Here is a 16207-nt window from a genome sequence, read left to right on the forward strand (position 1 = left end):
CTTCAGGCATTCACGTGGGAGCTCTTCAAAAAGTGCTGTCATTAGTGTAACCAATTCATGTACAGAAACTTGAATTCTCAAATCAAAAAAAGAGTGTGTGCTAATATGTACAATGCCCAATGTGACAATGTAGCACTTGCATATGGCACTTCTATGTGCTTGGCTAAACTGGCCCCCACCCACAATAATGGCATGTTTACTTATTTATTTGTTTATCTTTACATAGCCCTTTAGCAAGGCTATCACAGCATTGAGTACATGGTACAAATGAACAGTGCCAAAGCAAGTAAACATGGCAAAAAAAAAAGCAGTTTTAGGGAGAAACAAACAAATACAAGTATGCAAAGAAACAGTGTAGTAAATATGAATGTGTAAGAAAATAATGTAATATAATAAAAGAAAAGTAATATAAAGTAATGTAATCAAGGTACACAAAAAGATCACCTATACATTTAAAATTTTTTGTTTGGGTAATGACACGATGGTGGTCAGGCATTCAATGACGTAGTTCTATGGTCTGGGGAAAAAAATCTGCAGAAAGGAGACAGCAGCCGGAAGTGGACAGGGACATGAAAGAGTATTCCCCGCCTATCCGAACAAGCTGAGCAACTTGCATTGTAATTGCAAAGCATGCAGTGAGATTGCGTGCCAAGACCAACCGGTTGGCAGTGTTGACAAGCAAGTGGTTGCGGTGATAAGAGCAGGGAGAGAGACCGTCCTCCTCACCCAGCCAGACTGCGCTTCCAGAGGGCGTCCGGGTTGAACTGGCCAGAGTCTATCTTCATGTCACTGCCCTCGATGTGGCGCAATATGCGGCGGGTGCTCGGGGTGCCCGGCAGCCACTTGCCACTGCCATCCACGGCCAGCAGCGTGTTGGTCGTGGGCACCGCAGACGGCTGGGAGGCCAGTGACGACAGGTCGCTGCTGCTGCTGTCACTGCCTGTGTTTATTTTACACCCGTGCGCGGCGGTTATTTCACTTGGTTAAGCACTCCAAAGACAACAAACACTCAAGTATGCTGCTGGAATGATGGGTGTGACAATTACTGTCGTAACAAATCCTGCAGCCTACCTAAGTATTTGCTTTCCCCCCAAAAATTTTCAATTGCAACTGCAGAATGGTTGTTCACGTTTCTACTTTCTTTTGCACTTTGTTGTTTGTGCAAGTGTACGCTAGACTCAGATTGTTGCCTTAACTAGCTCAAGTTCCTCATAGCCTACGTTCACTAGGTTCATTTGTACATCACTTCAATCATAAAATCACTGTTTTTCCATGCCTACTTTTTTGCCGAGCACATTAGGACGCCCCTTTAGCCACGCAATATGTAGTTAAGCAGTGCTGGCCATAATCTGCACCTATTCATGATGAGAGCTCTGCCACGTTTCGAACCAAACATTGAATTGCTAAGGAAGATGGTTTATAAAGAAGTAAGATCACTAAACAGCCAAGTCCACGAAGTCAGCATAAATGGCAGTGCATTTTAATACAACATTTTCATGCAATAATTGTCTGCTTGAATATAGCTGTCATGAGGTGGAATAGCTTGCAGTAACTACAAGCTATTTATCCTTATGGCAGCTATAGACTATTTAAGGGAAGCTTTTAGGTGCTGCCATCTTGGGCTGTTAACACTGCTGTTTTCTGTCTTTAACAATGAAGTGTGCGTTACTACAGTCGATTCGCAAGTATGAAAATAGTTGTATAAATGCGTTCAGCGTTTCATGACCATGTTGCGTCACTTTACGTGTGATGAAACATGGAAATTCTTTGTGCAACAGCCCAAGATGGTGGCGCCCATGAAGCCTATATAAAGTCATCTATAATTGCAACAGATGATACTGGTACCAATTCTGATTAGAACTATATTCATCAGTGGTAGATAAAGGGGTAAAGAACTGGGTGCAATGTGAATCCCACTATTCGAACCACAGTTGCCGACCAATAAGTTGGGCACGGATAATCCAGACATGCTCGGTAATTCGGACAGCTTCTCGGCACTTCCAATGGCTCCATAGACTTAATGTGTAAAACGACCGATATTTCGGACAGCCGCCAACTTTACATTCGATCATCCGGACTCCGTCCGTGGCTGTACCGTACGTCAACTCTGCTGCCATTATCTCCTCTGGCAACCTCAACGAGACATCAAGTACAGCTTCAGAGATTACACACTAGATGGTAATCTCTGAGGCCTTGCCTTGATTGCTGCTCTATGCCTCTGAGATTTAACTGCAACTGCCTACCTTGGAGGCTTTGCCTGAATTGTGAGGTCGAATCAATGTCGCAATCATCACATCCTTTTCCGGCACCCACGCACATGGCTTGCTATTTCCATTCTGTTTGCCGAGTTTGCCTTGCGCACAGCGCTCTGCTGTGCTGCACTTGTTTGTTTAGTTTGCGTTACAGACAGTACTCTGCTGGCTCCATCAAGTCTTTCTCATGAAGCTATACATAGGCTGTGTCAAATGGCACCAACGGTGCCCTCGCAGTCAGACTCCAAATAAGTCTCGAGTCGCAGTCCGAATGAGCCGGACTCCACAACTGAAGAGGCTGAACTGCCACCTACCACAACGAGCTGAAATGCGGACAGACCTACTGGGCAGTGGTGTGCCGATTCCTGCTGCCGTTAGCTTCAAAGACTTTGCGGATGTCGACAGCGCAGTTTCGTCGGGTGCTGAACTGAACGATGATGAAATAACCAAGCAAGTTCTCCCACCGTCAAACAGCGATTCTGACTTGGATGATGATGTGCTGTGTGCTCCGGAGCCTTCCACATGCAGATCTGGCTGAAACCTTTGCAGTCCTTGCATTGACGTACAGTGAAACTCAAAACTGGCAGAAATACAGGCAGACTTGGTTGCACGTAAGAGGAAGTGCGTGCAGCAACGTATCAACCACTTGTTCCGTGCACAGGGGCCTTAAAACCAAATAAAGTGATCTTTTTTTGGATACATTTGGTTTTTTTGGATATTCGATAGTTCAGGTTTATTTACGTTCCCAGTGGAGTACGAATTATTGGTCATCGACTGTATTTGCTTTGAAATTATTTAAGAGTTAAACCAAAGTCGAAGCAAATAGCTTCGACTTTGGTTTAAAAAAAAATGATGTTCTCACAAGCCTATTATAAAGCTTTTCTGAGACAATTAACTATTTTCATAGAGAAGACAAGCTCAGTACTTGAAGGGTTTACTTGCAGAAAATACGGAAGACAAGCAAAGCTAATCCAAAGGTGCTTTGTCTCATGACAGAGTTCTGAAGACGGCTCTGGCTCGCCCATTGCACTGCGTTTGTAGAAAACAGTGCCAGACAGTGCACGAAGACCAGCAAACAAAGGTTCTTTGAACGGAGGTTTGTTGTTGTGCTGGCTACGCTCAACTTGAAAACGGAAGGCCCCATGGGAAATGCCAGTAATTCAGTGCGTGGTGTACCAGAACAAAAACACCAGCCAAGAATAAGGATTTTCTGTGGTAGGACACCTAAGAGTATCATTTATCTACTAATAAATGAAGGCTTCAGTAAACACCCACACCTCATAATACTCTGACTTTTTTTTTATCTTAACGTGCCTAACTGCTGCCCGATTTCCCTACATTACGGACTGCCAAATGTGGATAGTTTTCTTCTTGCACTAGCACTTGCCACACATGCACATACACAGGTAGAAGCACGGTACAGTCGAACCAACTTATGTGTAACAATATTCAATTGCCAAGAAAATGCCATTGTTATAATCGATAATCGCTTTAACTGGCTGCACGGAAAAGGCAGAGGGGAAAAAATTTTCGAAGGGTTTAATTAGACAGAAAGAAGTACAGTTGAACCCACTCATAGCATTACCAGTTTTAACAATGGTCGGATGTAACAATGAGAAGCTGCCCCACCGTGAACATTTGTGTGCGTTCTATGATGAAATAAACCTGTCACTACAATGTTCTCATGCCGTATTATTGGCTACAACAATTAAATCTGGCTACAGGGTCCCTGCCCCAAAAAAGAAAGGAACGCAAATTCCAGCAACAAAACAAAACAGCACGTGCCACTGCATTTGCCAGTGTGCTGCCCACCTTTGCCACACCTGCCTTTGTGCTGCATGCCCCGCACAGCACGTGTTCGTCACATGGCCTCATGCATCACCAGGCATGGAGGAGGGAAAAAAGTATAGGAGGGAGCATTATGTCAAGCAGCCAATCTTGGCAAGCGAACACTTTGTGAAGCTACAATGGTGGCCCAACACGTGACCTCTTGCGTCGAGATCACAGAGCAAGAATCGAGATTTGCTGAGACGTTTGGTTCCCAGTAGCTATGCCAGTAGTTTTTATTCAGTGTGCACTTGTTCGGTTGCCCTGCCATGGCTCTGCCTGCAGAACACGAACACTAAAACCAACCGTGCACTTTGATGTGTGATCACGTGTTGGGCCACCACTGGCCCAGCACATTGCGGCTTTAATCACGTTGCGGTGTGCTCCCTCCCCTTGTTTCCTTCCTCCATGATCACAGGCCTCGCGTGCGGCCCTCCCGTCTCCTTTCCACCCCTTCGATACGCAAGTTGATGATGCCGATGTCGGAGGGGTGGAAGGGAAACAGCATAGAGGCGCCAGGTCTGCAGTACAAAGGCAAGTGTGACAAAGTGGCTAGGATTCTTTCTCTTTTCTGAGGATATTGTGTTTTTTCCTTCAGGCATGCACATCCAGTAGGCATATTTAATTGTTATAACCAATAACGCAGTGTGGAAGCATTGTAGTAAGCAGTTTATTTTGCCGCAGAACACACACAAGAGTTGATGGTGCATCAGCTACTCATTGTTATATCTGATATATCATTAAAACCGGTTATGCTAGGAGAATGCCAGCAAACTTGAGAGTAGGTAAAAATCGAGAGGCAGACATAGACAAAGAGACAGGAAGGTGGCTGCCTTCCAGCCACCTTCCTCCAGCCACCTTCCTGTCTCTTTGTCTATGTCTGCCTCTTGATTTTTTTCCTACTCTCAAGTTTGCTGGCATTCTCCTAGCATAACCATGTACCAACTAGCCTAACAAGCCACTCTCATGAACTCATTAAAACCGGTGTCATTATCAGTGGGCGTGACTGTATATTTAGTGTACATTGCAGATTTTCATAAAAAGTAATAATTTTATTCAGGTATCTTTATGCCATATGCTTAAACAGTTGCCCTCCCGAGACTAGTCAGGCCCTATATCCAACTTGCCTCTTATGAACCAAAAATCCTATTGTTTGATCAAATGGCACAGGTAAAAATGCATAGCAGCACCCCTATATAAGTGTTGTGACAAAGTGACGATGCATCAAGATTGTCCAGATAAAAACCTATTTCGTTCACTTAACACATAGATAAAGGTATAGTATTAACTGGCAGTTTGTTGTGTTGATTGTACATCCAGAATAGCAGCAGAACATTGTGGCATTAGAATGTACAGTGCTCAGCGATACTTCGATGACATGGTGGCTGGTACTTTTTGTGCCACGGATGAGTGAGGGGGCCAAGTGCACTCACTATGTGTCACAAACGCTTTGGGCCTCATCGTACACCACCACGCATCAGCTCTGTGCCCCCAGTGCCCACCAAGTACGCAACAAGAGCCGGCAGCCGCATGCTCCGAGTATAGGATTTAAATTGCTGAGCACAGTAGTGCACAGGCATTCTTTGTCGTTTCCAATGGTACCCGAGTCTAACCAGAAAGAGTAGTATCCAGTTTCTCAAAGAACCGCTCGCAACAAGATGACTAAACAATTGGTATAAGATGGTGCATGCATGTGGCTTAAAGTTAGAGCTCAATTTATGCTATGAACGCTTCTGCTGTAATTCTGAAAACAGTAAAAGCCTACATTTATGGTCTCTGAAAATTAAGCAAGACGCGAATGAGGGGGTGCGTCCCCCACAAGCTGGCTTTAGAGTATCAGCAGAAGGTTCACAATGTTCACCTGAACGTTTCTTTCGCCGCAAGGAGTCCGTGTCACTCTGTGCCGTCTGAATGGTGACAATGCACTCGGAGATGTACTTCACGTACAGCTGGCTCGACAGGAAGGCCTTCAGGTGGTTCTGGGAAGCAGACACAAAGGCACGAGATCACATCAGCAACAGTAGTCACTGAGCCATGATTTCCTCTGTGCCGCCAAAGAAACGCCCACTTGAGAAATATGCGCTACTGATGGTACATCAAAACCTGGTTAATTCGGCCCTCGTTATAATTCGGAAAATTGGATAATTCGGACTCGCCCTTTCATCCAGGCAGGCATGTGCATTATTTAATGGCATCGAACTCTCGTTAATTCTGACGCATTTGGCTACACACCGGTTAATTCGGAACTTTCGGAGTGCGGCGAGCACAGAGCAATGCAAATTTATGGCCCAAAAGAACAAAGACTGTGCTAGCAGTCAACTGAAATAAAGCGGCATTGTATGCTTCGCCACAGTTGTCAGCGGAAACTATGAGAACGCCGAATGCTTCGTGTCTATTTCCATCGCATGAGTGTCTATTGCATCGCATTTTCATAATTTCATCGACAAAGATTGTGGTTTTGTCTGCAGCTGTTGCGGCAAACAGTAGTTTCGTTATGACTCCGTGCATGTGTTGGTCACGTTGGTAATGACTGTGGTTTTGTATACAGTGGTTGCGGTAAACAAGTTTGCTTTGACTCAGTGCACGTGTTAGCCGTGTTGATAATGACTGGTCTGATCTGCAGCAGTTGAGGCAAACAGTGGTTTTGTTTTGACTCAGTGCATGCGTTGGCTGTGTTGATAACGACCCTGCTTTCGTCCACAGTGGTTGTGGCAAACAAAGGTTTTGACTAAGTACAGCCGTTTGCCGCGTGTCTTCTGAACTGTGCCGTCGCCATGCCTGACTGCATCGATAATGACCCCGGTTTCATTCGTAATGGTTGCGTTGAGAAGTAGTTCTGTTCTTGCATGTTGGTCGTGTGCCTTCAGAACTGCATGGTTGCCATACATTATCACGTTGATAGTGGCCACGTTTTTGTCCGCAGCGGTCACGGTGAGCAGTAGTTTCATTTTGACTCATTGTAATGTGTGTGCATGTAAGAAACGGGGTGGAAGCTGTCGAGGACAAAGACCGATTGTACCACAGCCCTCACAATGGCATCAAACCTGCGGCTACACCGTAATGGACAGACGATCTGTTGCCAACTAGCTGTAAGTGGCGAAAAAGTATGCGGGATGTGCACGCAATAGTGAAAAGCATGTCCACTAGGATGAAGACATGGGCCTTTCACCACAGCCAAACAGGCTGCACTGCGAAGCATGACGAGAATTGTTGCTTCTGTGTTGATTTGGCGCGAAACAGAAGCCAGGGTTGCGAATTCATTAAGCAAAATAAGGCGGCTTGATATAGCAAGCATTTACCATATATACAGTAGATCCTTGATTATACGTCCCCCGGTCATGTGACAACCAGCATTTTACGATGAATTGGTTTGGTCCCAGACAAATCCCCCACAGAAATGATGTATTAAAAACCTTGATTATACAACAAAAGATTACGCTGACCCTGCCTCATATGAGAACTCTGTGGGAGCATATCAGAGTTTAAAAAAAAAAAAAAAAAAAGCTCTGAGTAGACGCAGGCTCGCACGTGAGCACACTGTAGCGGGCTGATATGGGTTACATTTACGTTACATTAGAATAACGACAAAATTAGCCATTTAAAAACAAATATAGTAGATTCGGTGGTATTTAGCATTACGTTGGTAACCTGTGCCTTTACGTCTCGAACAAATCCACAGACAAGTAGACCGAAGTGCAAGCTTGTTTTTGGTTGAAATGGACATTTTTGCTGTACTTATGTTATAGTTACGGTGCTGCAGTACCCTGTTGTCTTTCACACTTCAACACTGCTTATTCATGATGTTATGGCGACGTAGTGCATTCGATACGACAGCCGTTTCGAGAGATGAGCAATTTTGACGGCCAAGAAGGAGGGAAACTCTGCCATGACTCAGCGGCTTGACGTCTATGATTCACAGATGTCAAGACCAGCAGAAGGCCCATTTTAAATGCAAGGTCAGTCAAAAGGGCTCTGTGGACCTCGTAGTAGCCTGGTACCATCCCCGAATCAAATGGTTGTGCGGCCTCTTAAGAAGTACTCCACCTCAAATAACCTTGAATGTGACGTAATCTTGTGCAATCACTTACGGATATACTTTCGCTTTCGTGAGACTCAGCTCGTCCCAGTATCGAACCGCTTGAAGCATACGGCCGATGGTGCTCTTGGCACCGGTAACGAGCTTGGAGCAGTGCCAATAACACTCGTCGGGGACGCTTTTGGTGCAGGGTCACGTGGAATTTCACCAAAGCGCAATTATCTCCGAAAGGGATCACCCAAGAATAATGCCTAAGAAAAGCTATTTACACCTCAGACGATGATGATAAGTGAGGATAACTTCTTTCCATTCATTCCGACTGAAACGATTTTGTACAAACGTACTGAGTCGTTAGAGTAGGTCCTTCTGATCATTAATTGAAGAATCTAAGTGCTCCGTCCAAAGTGCATAATTTCTTATAAGGTTTTAAAGTTTTATTGCAACACACCACTCAGTGGAACTTTCAGCCACCCCTAGCCATTTGACGTAAATTGCCCTAATGACGCTAGTAGGGCGAGCTATCCGATTGGCTGTCCAGGGCGCATCATCAATAATTTTTCCAACTTTATAGTGAACAAATGTTGTTCGTAATAGTCGGAACGTTAGTTAATTTGTTTCCATAAAAGGCAAGTAACAGGAAGAGAATGCACAAGGACACTTTCTCACTACACTTAAGCACATCTGGCACAAAGCAAGTGTCGTCTGCTTGTGTTACAACGTGCTCCGTGTTGACGAGAGCTCTATGGTCAGTGTTGATCTTGATCTTTCTTTTCGTGAGCACCATGATTCGCCTTTATTGCATTGTGGGCTGCAAACATAGCGACCAGCAATATGTCAAGCTGTGACATCGTTCCCCTCTGCAAGGCAGCAGACGAGTGGACTGGCTGCAGCGCATTGGACTGTCACTATCTGATTGGCGCCAGGATTTACGCATTTGCGGCCGTCACTTTACGCCGGAGGATTACTACCGCAATAGCGCTTAGCGAGTCCAGTATTCAGTCAAACACAAGCGCAAGAAGACAGGGCCTGGCTGTTTGACCGTGCCGTTTCACTGGATGAGCACAAGTGCAAATGTGAATGGTCCGCAGGGTGCAGCCACCTTGTTGCACAGAGCTCAACCACACACAGTAGTAGTAACGAAATGTATTCTTCTTTGCTGCTGGTGTAAATTTTTCACATAAGTGTAATCATTAGCACATTGTTTTTGTAAATGTTTAAAATGTTTTACACTTGGTTAGAGCAATATTAGCTCTTTGTTTGGCTGGTTAAGCACTGCGCCGCCAGGTGGGTGGATCGTGCAGACTGATCAGGCCGCTCACGTACGTCTACACTAAAGCTCCTTCATCAGCTTGAGTTTATGCCTCCACCCATCCGTCAAAAATGCTTGTCTTGCCTGTGGTTACCGGAATACCGGACACACTCGGCACTGCAACAGAATGCTCACAACACTTTGCTGCTTCAATAGCTCTTGTTTGGGTTCGACTGCCAAGCTGTAGGCAGAGTGGCTAGGCTTCGTGCGCTTGCTCCTAGGCAACCAGAAGTAGCCGACATGATGTGCCATCATGACGCAGAGCCAGTGAAGACGGAGCTTAAAGGGACACTAAAGCAAAAAATAAATCAGTTTAGACTAATAAAGCATGAAGGTCAAAAGAATGAAGGTCGAAAGAATGAAGGCCAAAGTATCAGTATTTGAATTTCGCGCCAAAGCCTCGATGCGGGTACGTCAGTGTGACGTCAGGGATTCTAAAGTATGTTTTCGCATTTGGATCGCGTTGGCTGAGTAAAGGTTAACGAAACTAGCCATGCTTAACATTCGGTTCCTTTAGAGCACAATATAGTCAGTCTGTACCACTATATAATTAAGTAGGCCCTAGAAGATGCCATCAATATCCATGACGTCACAGCGAGCAGGTGTGGGAACTTCCAAGGAGGCATTGCCACCCATTTTTCGTCCTTGTGCTTTTTCTGGCTTACCAAGAGTCTTATCGTGGTAAGAGTGGTGTTTTTGGTGTTTTAGAAAGGTAATTTACTGATGCAGAAAAAAATCATCTTTCTCCTTAGTGTCCCTTTAACCACATCACTTGGTGAACAAGTTGAGGAGAAAACGCATGGCTACGGAGGAGGGTAACTTGTAATTGTCCATAGCTCTCTTATATGAGATGCTTCATACAAATTGTGGTATGAACGATTAACTGTAGCCGTACCCTATGTGTCTACAAAATCTGTCCGAACCATTTCAGGGGCCTTTTAAAAAAAAGTGCTCGAGTGGAACGAGAGCCCGTCAAGTGAAGCCGCCGTGTCACCGTCTTGCGAGGGGCAAAAGCACGCCACTTGCTGCAGCTTATGTGTTTTTGGACATTGTATCTTGCCGTGCGCAGTACTGTGCGGATAGCATTTGTTTACTGTTTTCTTGATACCTTCGATAATTTGACATTCAGTTAATTCGGATTTTTTTGATCCTGTGAAATGCAAGAGATAGAGAGAAAACAAAGATAGGAAAGGCAGGGAGGTCAACCAGAAGAGCATCCGGTTTGCTACCCTACACTGGGGGTGGGGGAAAGGGGAATAGAAAGAGGAAAAAAGGGAGAGAGTAAGCACTGAGTGCGTGTGGGAGGGACACTATATACAGGGACACTACAAACAGTCTCTTAAGCCAGTGCACTTTAAGTATTGCACTAGTGCACGAATCGCTTTTCGAGCCAGTGACGGGTGTTGCCACGGTACGAGCATCTTTGACTCGGTGAACGGTCTCGAGTCCAGTCGGTGTAAAGTTGCCCGCAAACTAATGAATGCAAACTAATCAGGTTTTACTGTAGTTCACTCTTAAAATGGTTGCACCCTTTGGGGTGTATATTTGTCCCACAACAATAATCGTCATCTACCTTGCTTGCATTTCCTTTCTTGAAAACTCGGCGCTCGCTACTTTCCTGTCGAGAATGCTGTGTCACGCTGATAATGTGCAAGCTGTTCGTGGCTTGGAAGTACTGGGCTCGCAGCATTAAAGAAAAGAAATGCGGGCAAGACAGATGACGATTATTGTCGTGGGACAAGATAAGCCCCAAAAGGTGTAAATTGCTTTAGGAGTGTTGCTTTTTGTTCTGACAGCATTCATGATTGATCAACTTCTACACTGCATTAAGGAAGGCTAGTAAATGCTAATTATTGCGTGAATTTTTTTTCTATATTGTGGCAACTGCATGTTCATGCCGATAAAATGGAAAAATATGCCCCAGTACTCAGATATCTGCAATCCAGAGACCTCCAATATGGCTCACCTCATAGCCCACAGTGTTTCATTAACACTTGAAAATCCGTTAAGCAACTAAAAACCGTTGAGATAGTCGGCAAACAACGCTGCGAAGCTCTTGGCAGGCCGCTTCTTGCACCCCTAATATGGCTGCCACTGTCTTCAGCTGAGCCCACAGGCCGGTATAGGAGACTTCCATTCCAGCAGTTTTTCTTTAACCGCCTTGGTTCCGACTTACGTGGTTGGCTGCACAGCATCGACAAGATGTGGCGGTTAGTTTGTGCACGCGACAATGTCGGCATCTTGCAGCCTGATGTTGCAACTCTCAAGATGGAGCTGATGTGTTGCAGCTGGGAAAAGGTGCAGAAAAATATCACTAATTTTTCTTAAAGGTGATCATAAAGATTCGCTCACACGTCCTCCAATTATATGCTTGGTTGTTATTTTTTAAAAATAATTTAATCTACTTTCCTTGGAGTGGTGCAGGTTCGTGTTGCGGTCTTGTTCACAGGGTCTGTACCCGTTTTTTGGCAAGACTGAGCGTTACTGCCTATATTCTTAGTTTTTGATTGTACGATGGTTTTGTGTTGCCCCCTCAAAGCTGTATAATCGGGTTTCTATTGTGCTTGCATAATGAGCACACACGCATAATAATCATACCGCAAACCTTGCTCCTGCGAATTTGTATTGTTGTTGTACCCCCCCATAATAATAGCACCCACAACTTTGCTACAGTGAAGTCTCACGATCTAACGACTGTGCTGTAGTTTTTCTGGAAGAATAGAATCTTTTACTCTCACACATGTGTTTAGAGCAAGTGCACATAATGTCATTGTCCGTCGCTGTGTTGGAAATTCTTAATACAGTCTACGCTCATTACAAAGGACCCACAAACAACAGACTTTCAGATATAATGGATTATATTTCAGCCTTAGTTTGTTCTACCTATTTTACGAATGCAACAAAGTTCGCTTTTAATGGACCACGCTACAACAGACTATCGGCTACTGCAGACAAAATTAGCGGCAACTTTTTAAAAAATCAGACATATAAAATGTACTTTGGCCGTATTAATGCAGGCTTTCTACTGACAATTGCAGCCCAATATTGCGTGCACGAGGGAGGAAGGTGGGGCAGAAATGCGCTGTTTTTTAAAGCGATCTGTGATGTGAACCAAGCGCGCCCATTGCCGGTAGCTTCATATGTGCTGTGCTTTCAACGTTTAGTTCGCATTGAAGCGAGGGACAGCATGAAGGTCAATTTGCTCGTTGCTAGTGCTGCTCTTATCTCCCTTAATTTGCTATTGCAATCGATGCTTCGCCTTTTGGACTAATCTACAACTTTTTTGTTTGTGTTTTCCTTTGATCGTTTGTCACTCACTCTTTGCAATAAAGTTGTGAGACATCGCAACAAAAGTTTCAGAAGCGAGGCGTTTTGGATATTACAGACTTCGGATGAAACGGACGTCTCTTGTCAGACTATCAGGGTCCCTTGTAATGAGAGTCGACTGTTATGCCACGTGAGAAACGCCGAGAACAGGCAAACGAAATTATACAGCTAGCTCATGCAGGTTGCACATCGATGCTAGCGGACAACGTGCTGTGGCGGCACACCGGCAGCAGGGGCAGTGGGTTTGATGACGAAGACGCCGACGGCAAAGCCAGGACGAGATAACACTGGAGGCAAGCATGTGGTAAGAACAGGCTGCGCATTATCACGGTCGCTCAGGACTTGATGAAGAGAGTGACCGCGATAATGCTCAACTCGTTCTTATTGCATGCTTGCCATCAGAGCAGCTGCAAAGGCAGCCCACAAGCTCGAGAGAGCAAAAAACGCGCAAGTGCTCTCTGTAACAGCAACCTTACTCTGATGCAATAGAAGAGCGCACGATCTGCAGCCGGGAATGGCACACAACAGAGTTCAGGTGAAGAAAAAGCGGCCGGCATAGTCGGGCAAAGTGTCGAATTGCACTGCACTTTGATGGAGAGTTCATGGAGTTAATGAAGCCGAGTTAAGGCGCTTTTACTGTACTGCTTTGTGTAACCTCTCCCCTATATTATATCATTTGCCTTTGCAAGTATCCCAAACAAATAGGTAAACAAATAAACACTCTTTTACCCTGCCACTTTATGCAGTTAACTCTGATGAAGGTGGCAATAGTCTCTGGCTTTTGTATGACTGAGACTCAAGTGCTGTCCGCGGCCATAGAGACCCATGGCCCCGTAACACAGCAGTTTACGAACAAGAAAAACATGGGAGTGTTGCACTTCACTCTGATGCGAAGTGAAGTGCAATAAAGACACGCTTATAGTTTGCAAATATAGTACACATGTATTTTTAATGCAAAGGTAAGTTATCTAATGCATTTTGCAAATCATTACCCTCATACTTTTCAGGCTTTGCTGTTTTGAAAAGAAGTTCCCATGAAATTTACCTTGCATAATAAATGCAACACCCAGCTTTTCTTTGGTTTCAAGAGAGAAAGCTGTGTTCATTATGCGAGTGTATACGGTGTTCATTATTTCCTTGACGCCCTCAATAATATTACATTTGGTTAACTCGGCCCTTTATCTTGGTGCTGTGAAATCTGAAATAACAAGAAGGGTGGTTTGCTGCGCGAGTTGGTAATGAATCCTTGACTTTGGGAGTGCGAAACAATGTGGACGGAGGAAAAGAAAACATTGCACTGTCCGTTTTTTCTTGCCCCCCCCCCCCCCCCCCATCTAAGCTATTTTGCATTGCCTAAGTACAGAATCAACAAGGTTTTACTGTACCACAATTCATTCCTGCAAAAAATACCAAGTGCAACATAGAATCTCAAGACCACACATATCAATGTATGATGCAATTAACATGCAAGACTGTTCTTAACGTGAGCCTTTAGAGCTACTCTTTAAACATGTACATCAAGCATGTGTGTGTTTTGAACAGCAGAGTGCACATACCTTCTCGAGGTACTGCAGAAGCACCATGACAGGTTTCTCGAAGCACGAGGGCAGAGGACCCTCCTCACGGCAGATATTCTGCTCCACCTCCAGACGCACCGCATCGCTGAAGCCCAGGGGGCTGGTCGCCTGCAGCGAGAAGTACCTGCACAGACAGGGCGACATCAGCCTCAGGTTCAGTGGCAAGCAGATGGGTCTTGCAGCTATGGTTGTTACATGCCCTCCGCCCGAACTGAAATAATCGTGTTCTCCATATTGCGCTAGGCGCAACATACTGTGGTGTAGAGAAACACAGTTCGTGAACTACATACAGATCATTCCTACAAAGAACAAAAATAGTTCCTCTAACTTCACACCCTTTAATACCAGCTTTCTCTTCTTCCCTCAGGACAAATGAAGAAGGACGTGGACAAACTCGATGTTATGTTTGCCAAGTTTCTCTCATTTGTAGTTGTTAGCTATGAACTATGGTTACTGCTGTAATGCCTACGCGAAGGAAGTGGTAGACAGTGACTTTAGCAATGAAATCTGTGATCATACGGCTACTGGAGCACTGTCAACCTTTGCCTAAGTTGAAGGGGATAGAGACTTGGTGCTTGCACTGACCTTGCTTTCATCTATCTGTAGCGAGAACATGACAATGGTCAAAATATAGAATGGCTAGGTCGCATGCAGCAACCTGTTGATCAGCTTTTTTGGCTGCTTGCAGAATAGAAACTTATTTTCTGGAAAATTTATAATTTATGTCTTCTGTTTATTTGGACCTGTGTGCAGTCCCCACCAAGTGCAAATTATCGGTCAACTACTTTATTTTGTGCTACACTATGCATGTTAACAAGTGTGATATTCAAAGGGGATCTCCTTAGTTTAAACTCTGTTTTATTAATTTTCCAGTCCCCATCAAGTTCCCATTAATAAAGTTAAACTGCACATGACTTTGTGCCTTATGCCTTCCGTTATCACAAACTGTCTTTGACTGAACTGATTTTCTCCAGGAAACTGAAAAGTATGATGCAGCAAAGCTATCAAAGAAGCCTCGCTTGGATTAGGCAGCTCCAAAACATATAGAAAATAAAGTGTGCAAAACGAAATTTTCATGCTAGTTTAAACTAACAAGATTTTGCGTGATCCAAATTTGAATTATGGCAAGCAGGCGTGACTTATGCGTGTTACCAAGCAGTCTGATCTTGGCAAGCTGCAGTAACTCACTTGTCGTAGATGACCATGGCATCGTCCTGGGCCTGCGTTGGGTTGCAGCTCCCCTCGGCCAGCAGATGGTTACGAAAGTTGTCCGCCATGAGCAGAAAGTCCACCAGGTGTCGGCTCTGCTCCTGCTCCATGAACTGAACAAGAGGGCATTCCAAATGCAATTGTCTGAGAGCTGAGACCACCAGCATTATTCCAGTGCATTGTGGCAGTCATTTGAGCTGCATTACAGGTGAGGCCCAGCTCAGGCACATCTGGGAAGTGCATCCTTGCTCAAGCTTTACAACTCTCATAGGACTGCTGTTGCACCTTACCCTGTGCATACCACTTTGCATAATACATTGTCTATGGAAACAATTCCAGTTTCTTTAATGCTGAACTCCTACCTCTTGCTTCCCACAATATAAAAGTGAAAAGCAGACTTGGGAAGTTAATGAACCAACTTGAAAATTAGATTGTGGAGATTAAACATCCCAGGAATGGACCGTGGGTTATGAGGGAAACTGTAGTGAAGGGCTCCAGATAACTCGTTACCACCTGGAATTAAGCTGTAACATGCACTCACAGCAAGGTTCATGAGCATTCTTGTGTTCCACTGCCATAAGAATGTGGCCGCGATGGCTGGGAACTGAATCTAAATAAATTTGAATTCAATCTAGTGTATTCAAAAAGAAAAAAAGAAAGGGCTGTTGAA

General features: G+C 44.6%; 1 protein-coding gene across 2 annotated transcripts in view; it reads right to left on the bottom strand.

Moving 5' to 3' along the window:
* The window catches only part of pkaap (A-kinase anchoring protein pkaap), an 84791-nt gene that overhangs the window by 16444 nt on the left and 52140 nt on the right, over positions 1-16207 (bottom strand). For both annotated transcript variants that reach the window (XM_075686744.1, XM_075686743.1), the window contains exons 7-10: positions 15517-15650; positions 14308-14452; positions 5941-6058; positions 727-940 (exon numbers count right to left, since the gene is read on the bottom strand). In XM_075686744.1, the coding sequence (XP_075542859.1) occupies positions 727-940; positions 5941-6058; positions 14308-14452; positions 15517-15650 (611 nt within the window). The remainder of the gene's footprint in view (positions 1-726; positions 941-5940; positions 6059-14307; positions 14453-15516; positions 15651-16207) is intronic.

Source organism: Dermacentor variabilis, chromosome 3, assembly GCF_050947875.1.
Source record: "Dermacentor variabilis isolate Ectoservices chromosome 3, ASM5094787v1, whole genome shotgun sequence".
Classification (NCBI taxonomy): Eukaryota; Metazoa; Arthropoda; class Arachnida; order Ixodida; family Ixodidae; genus Dermacentor; species Dermacentor variabilis.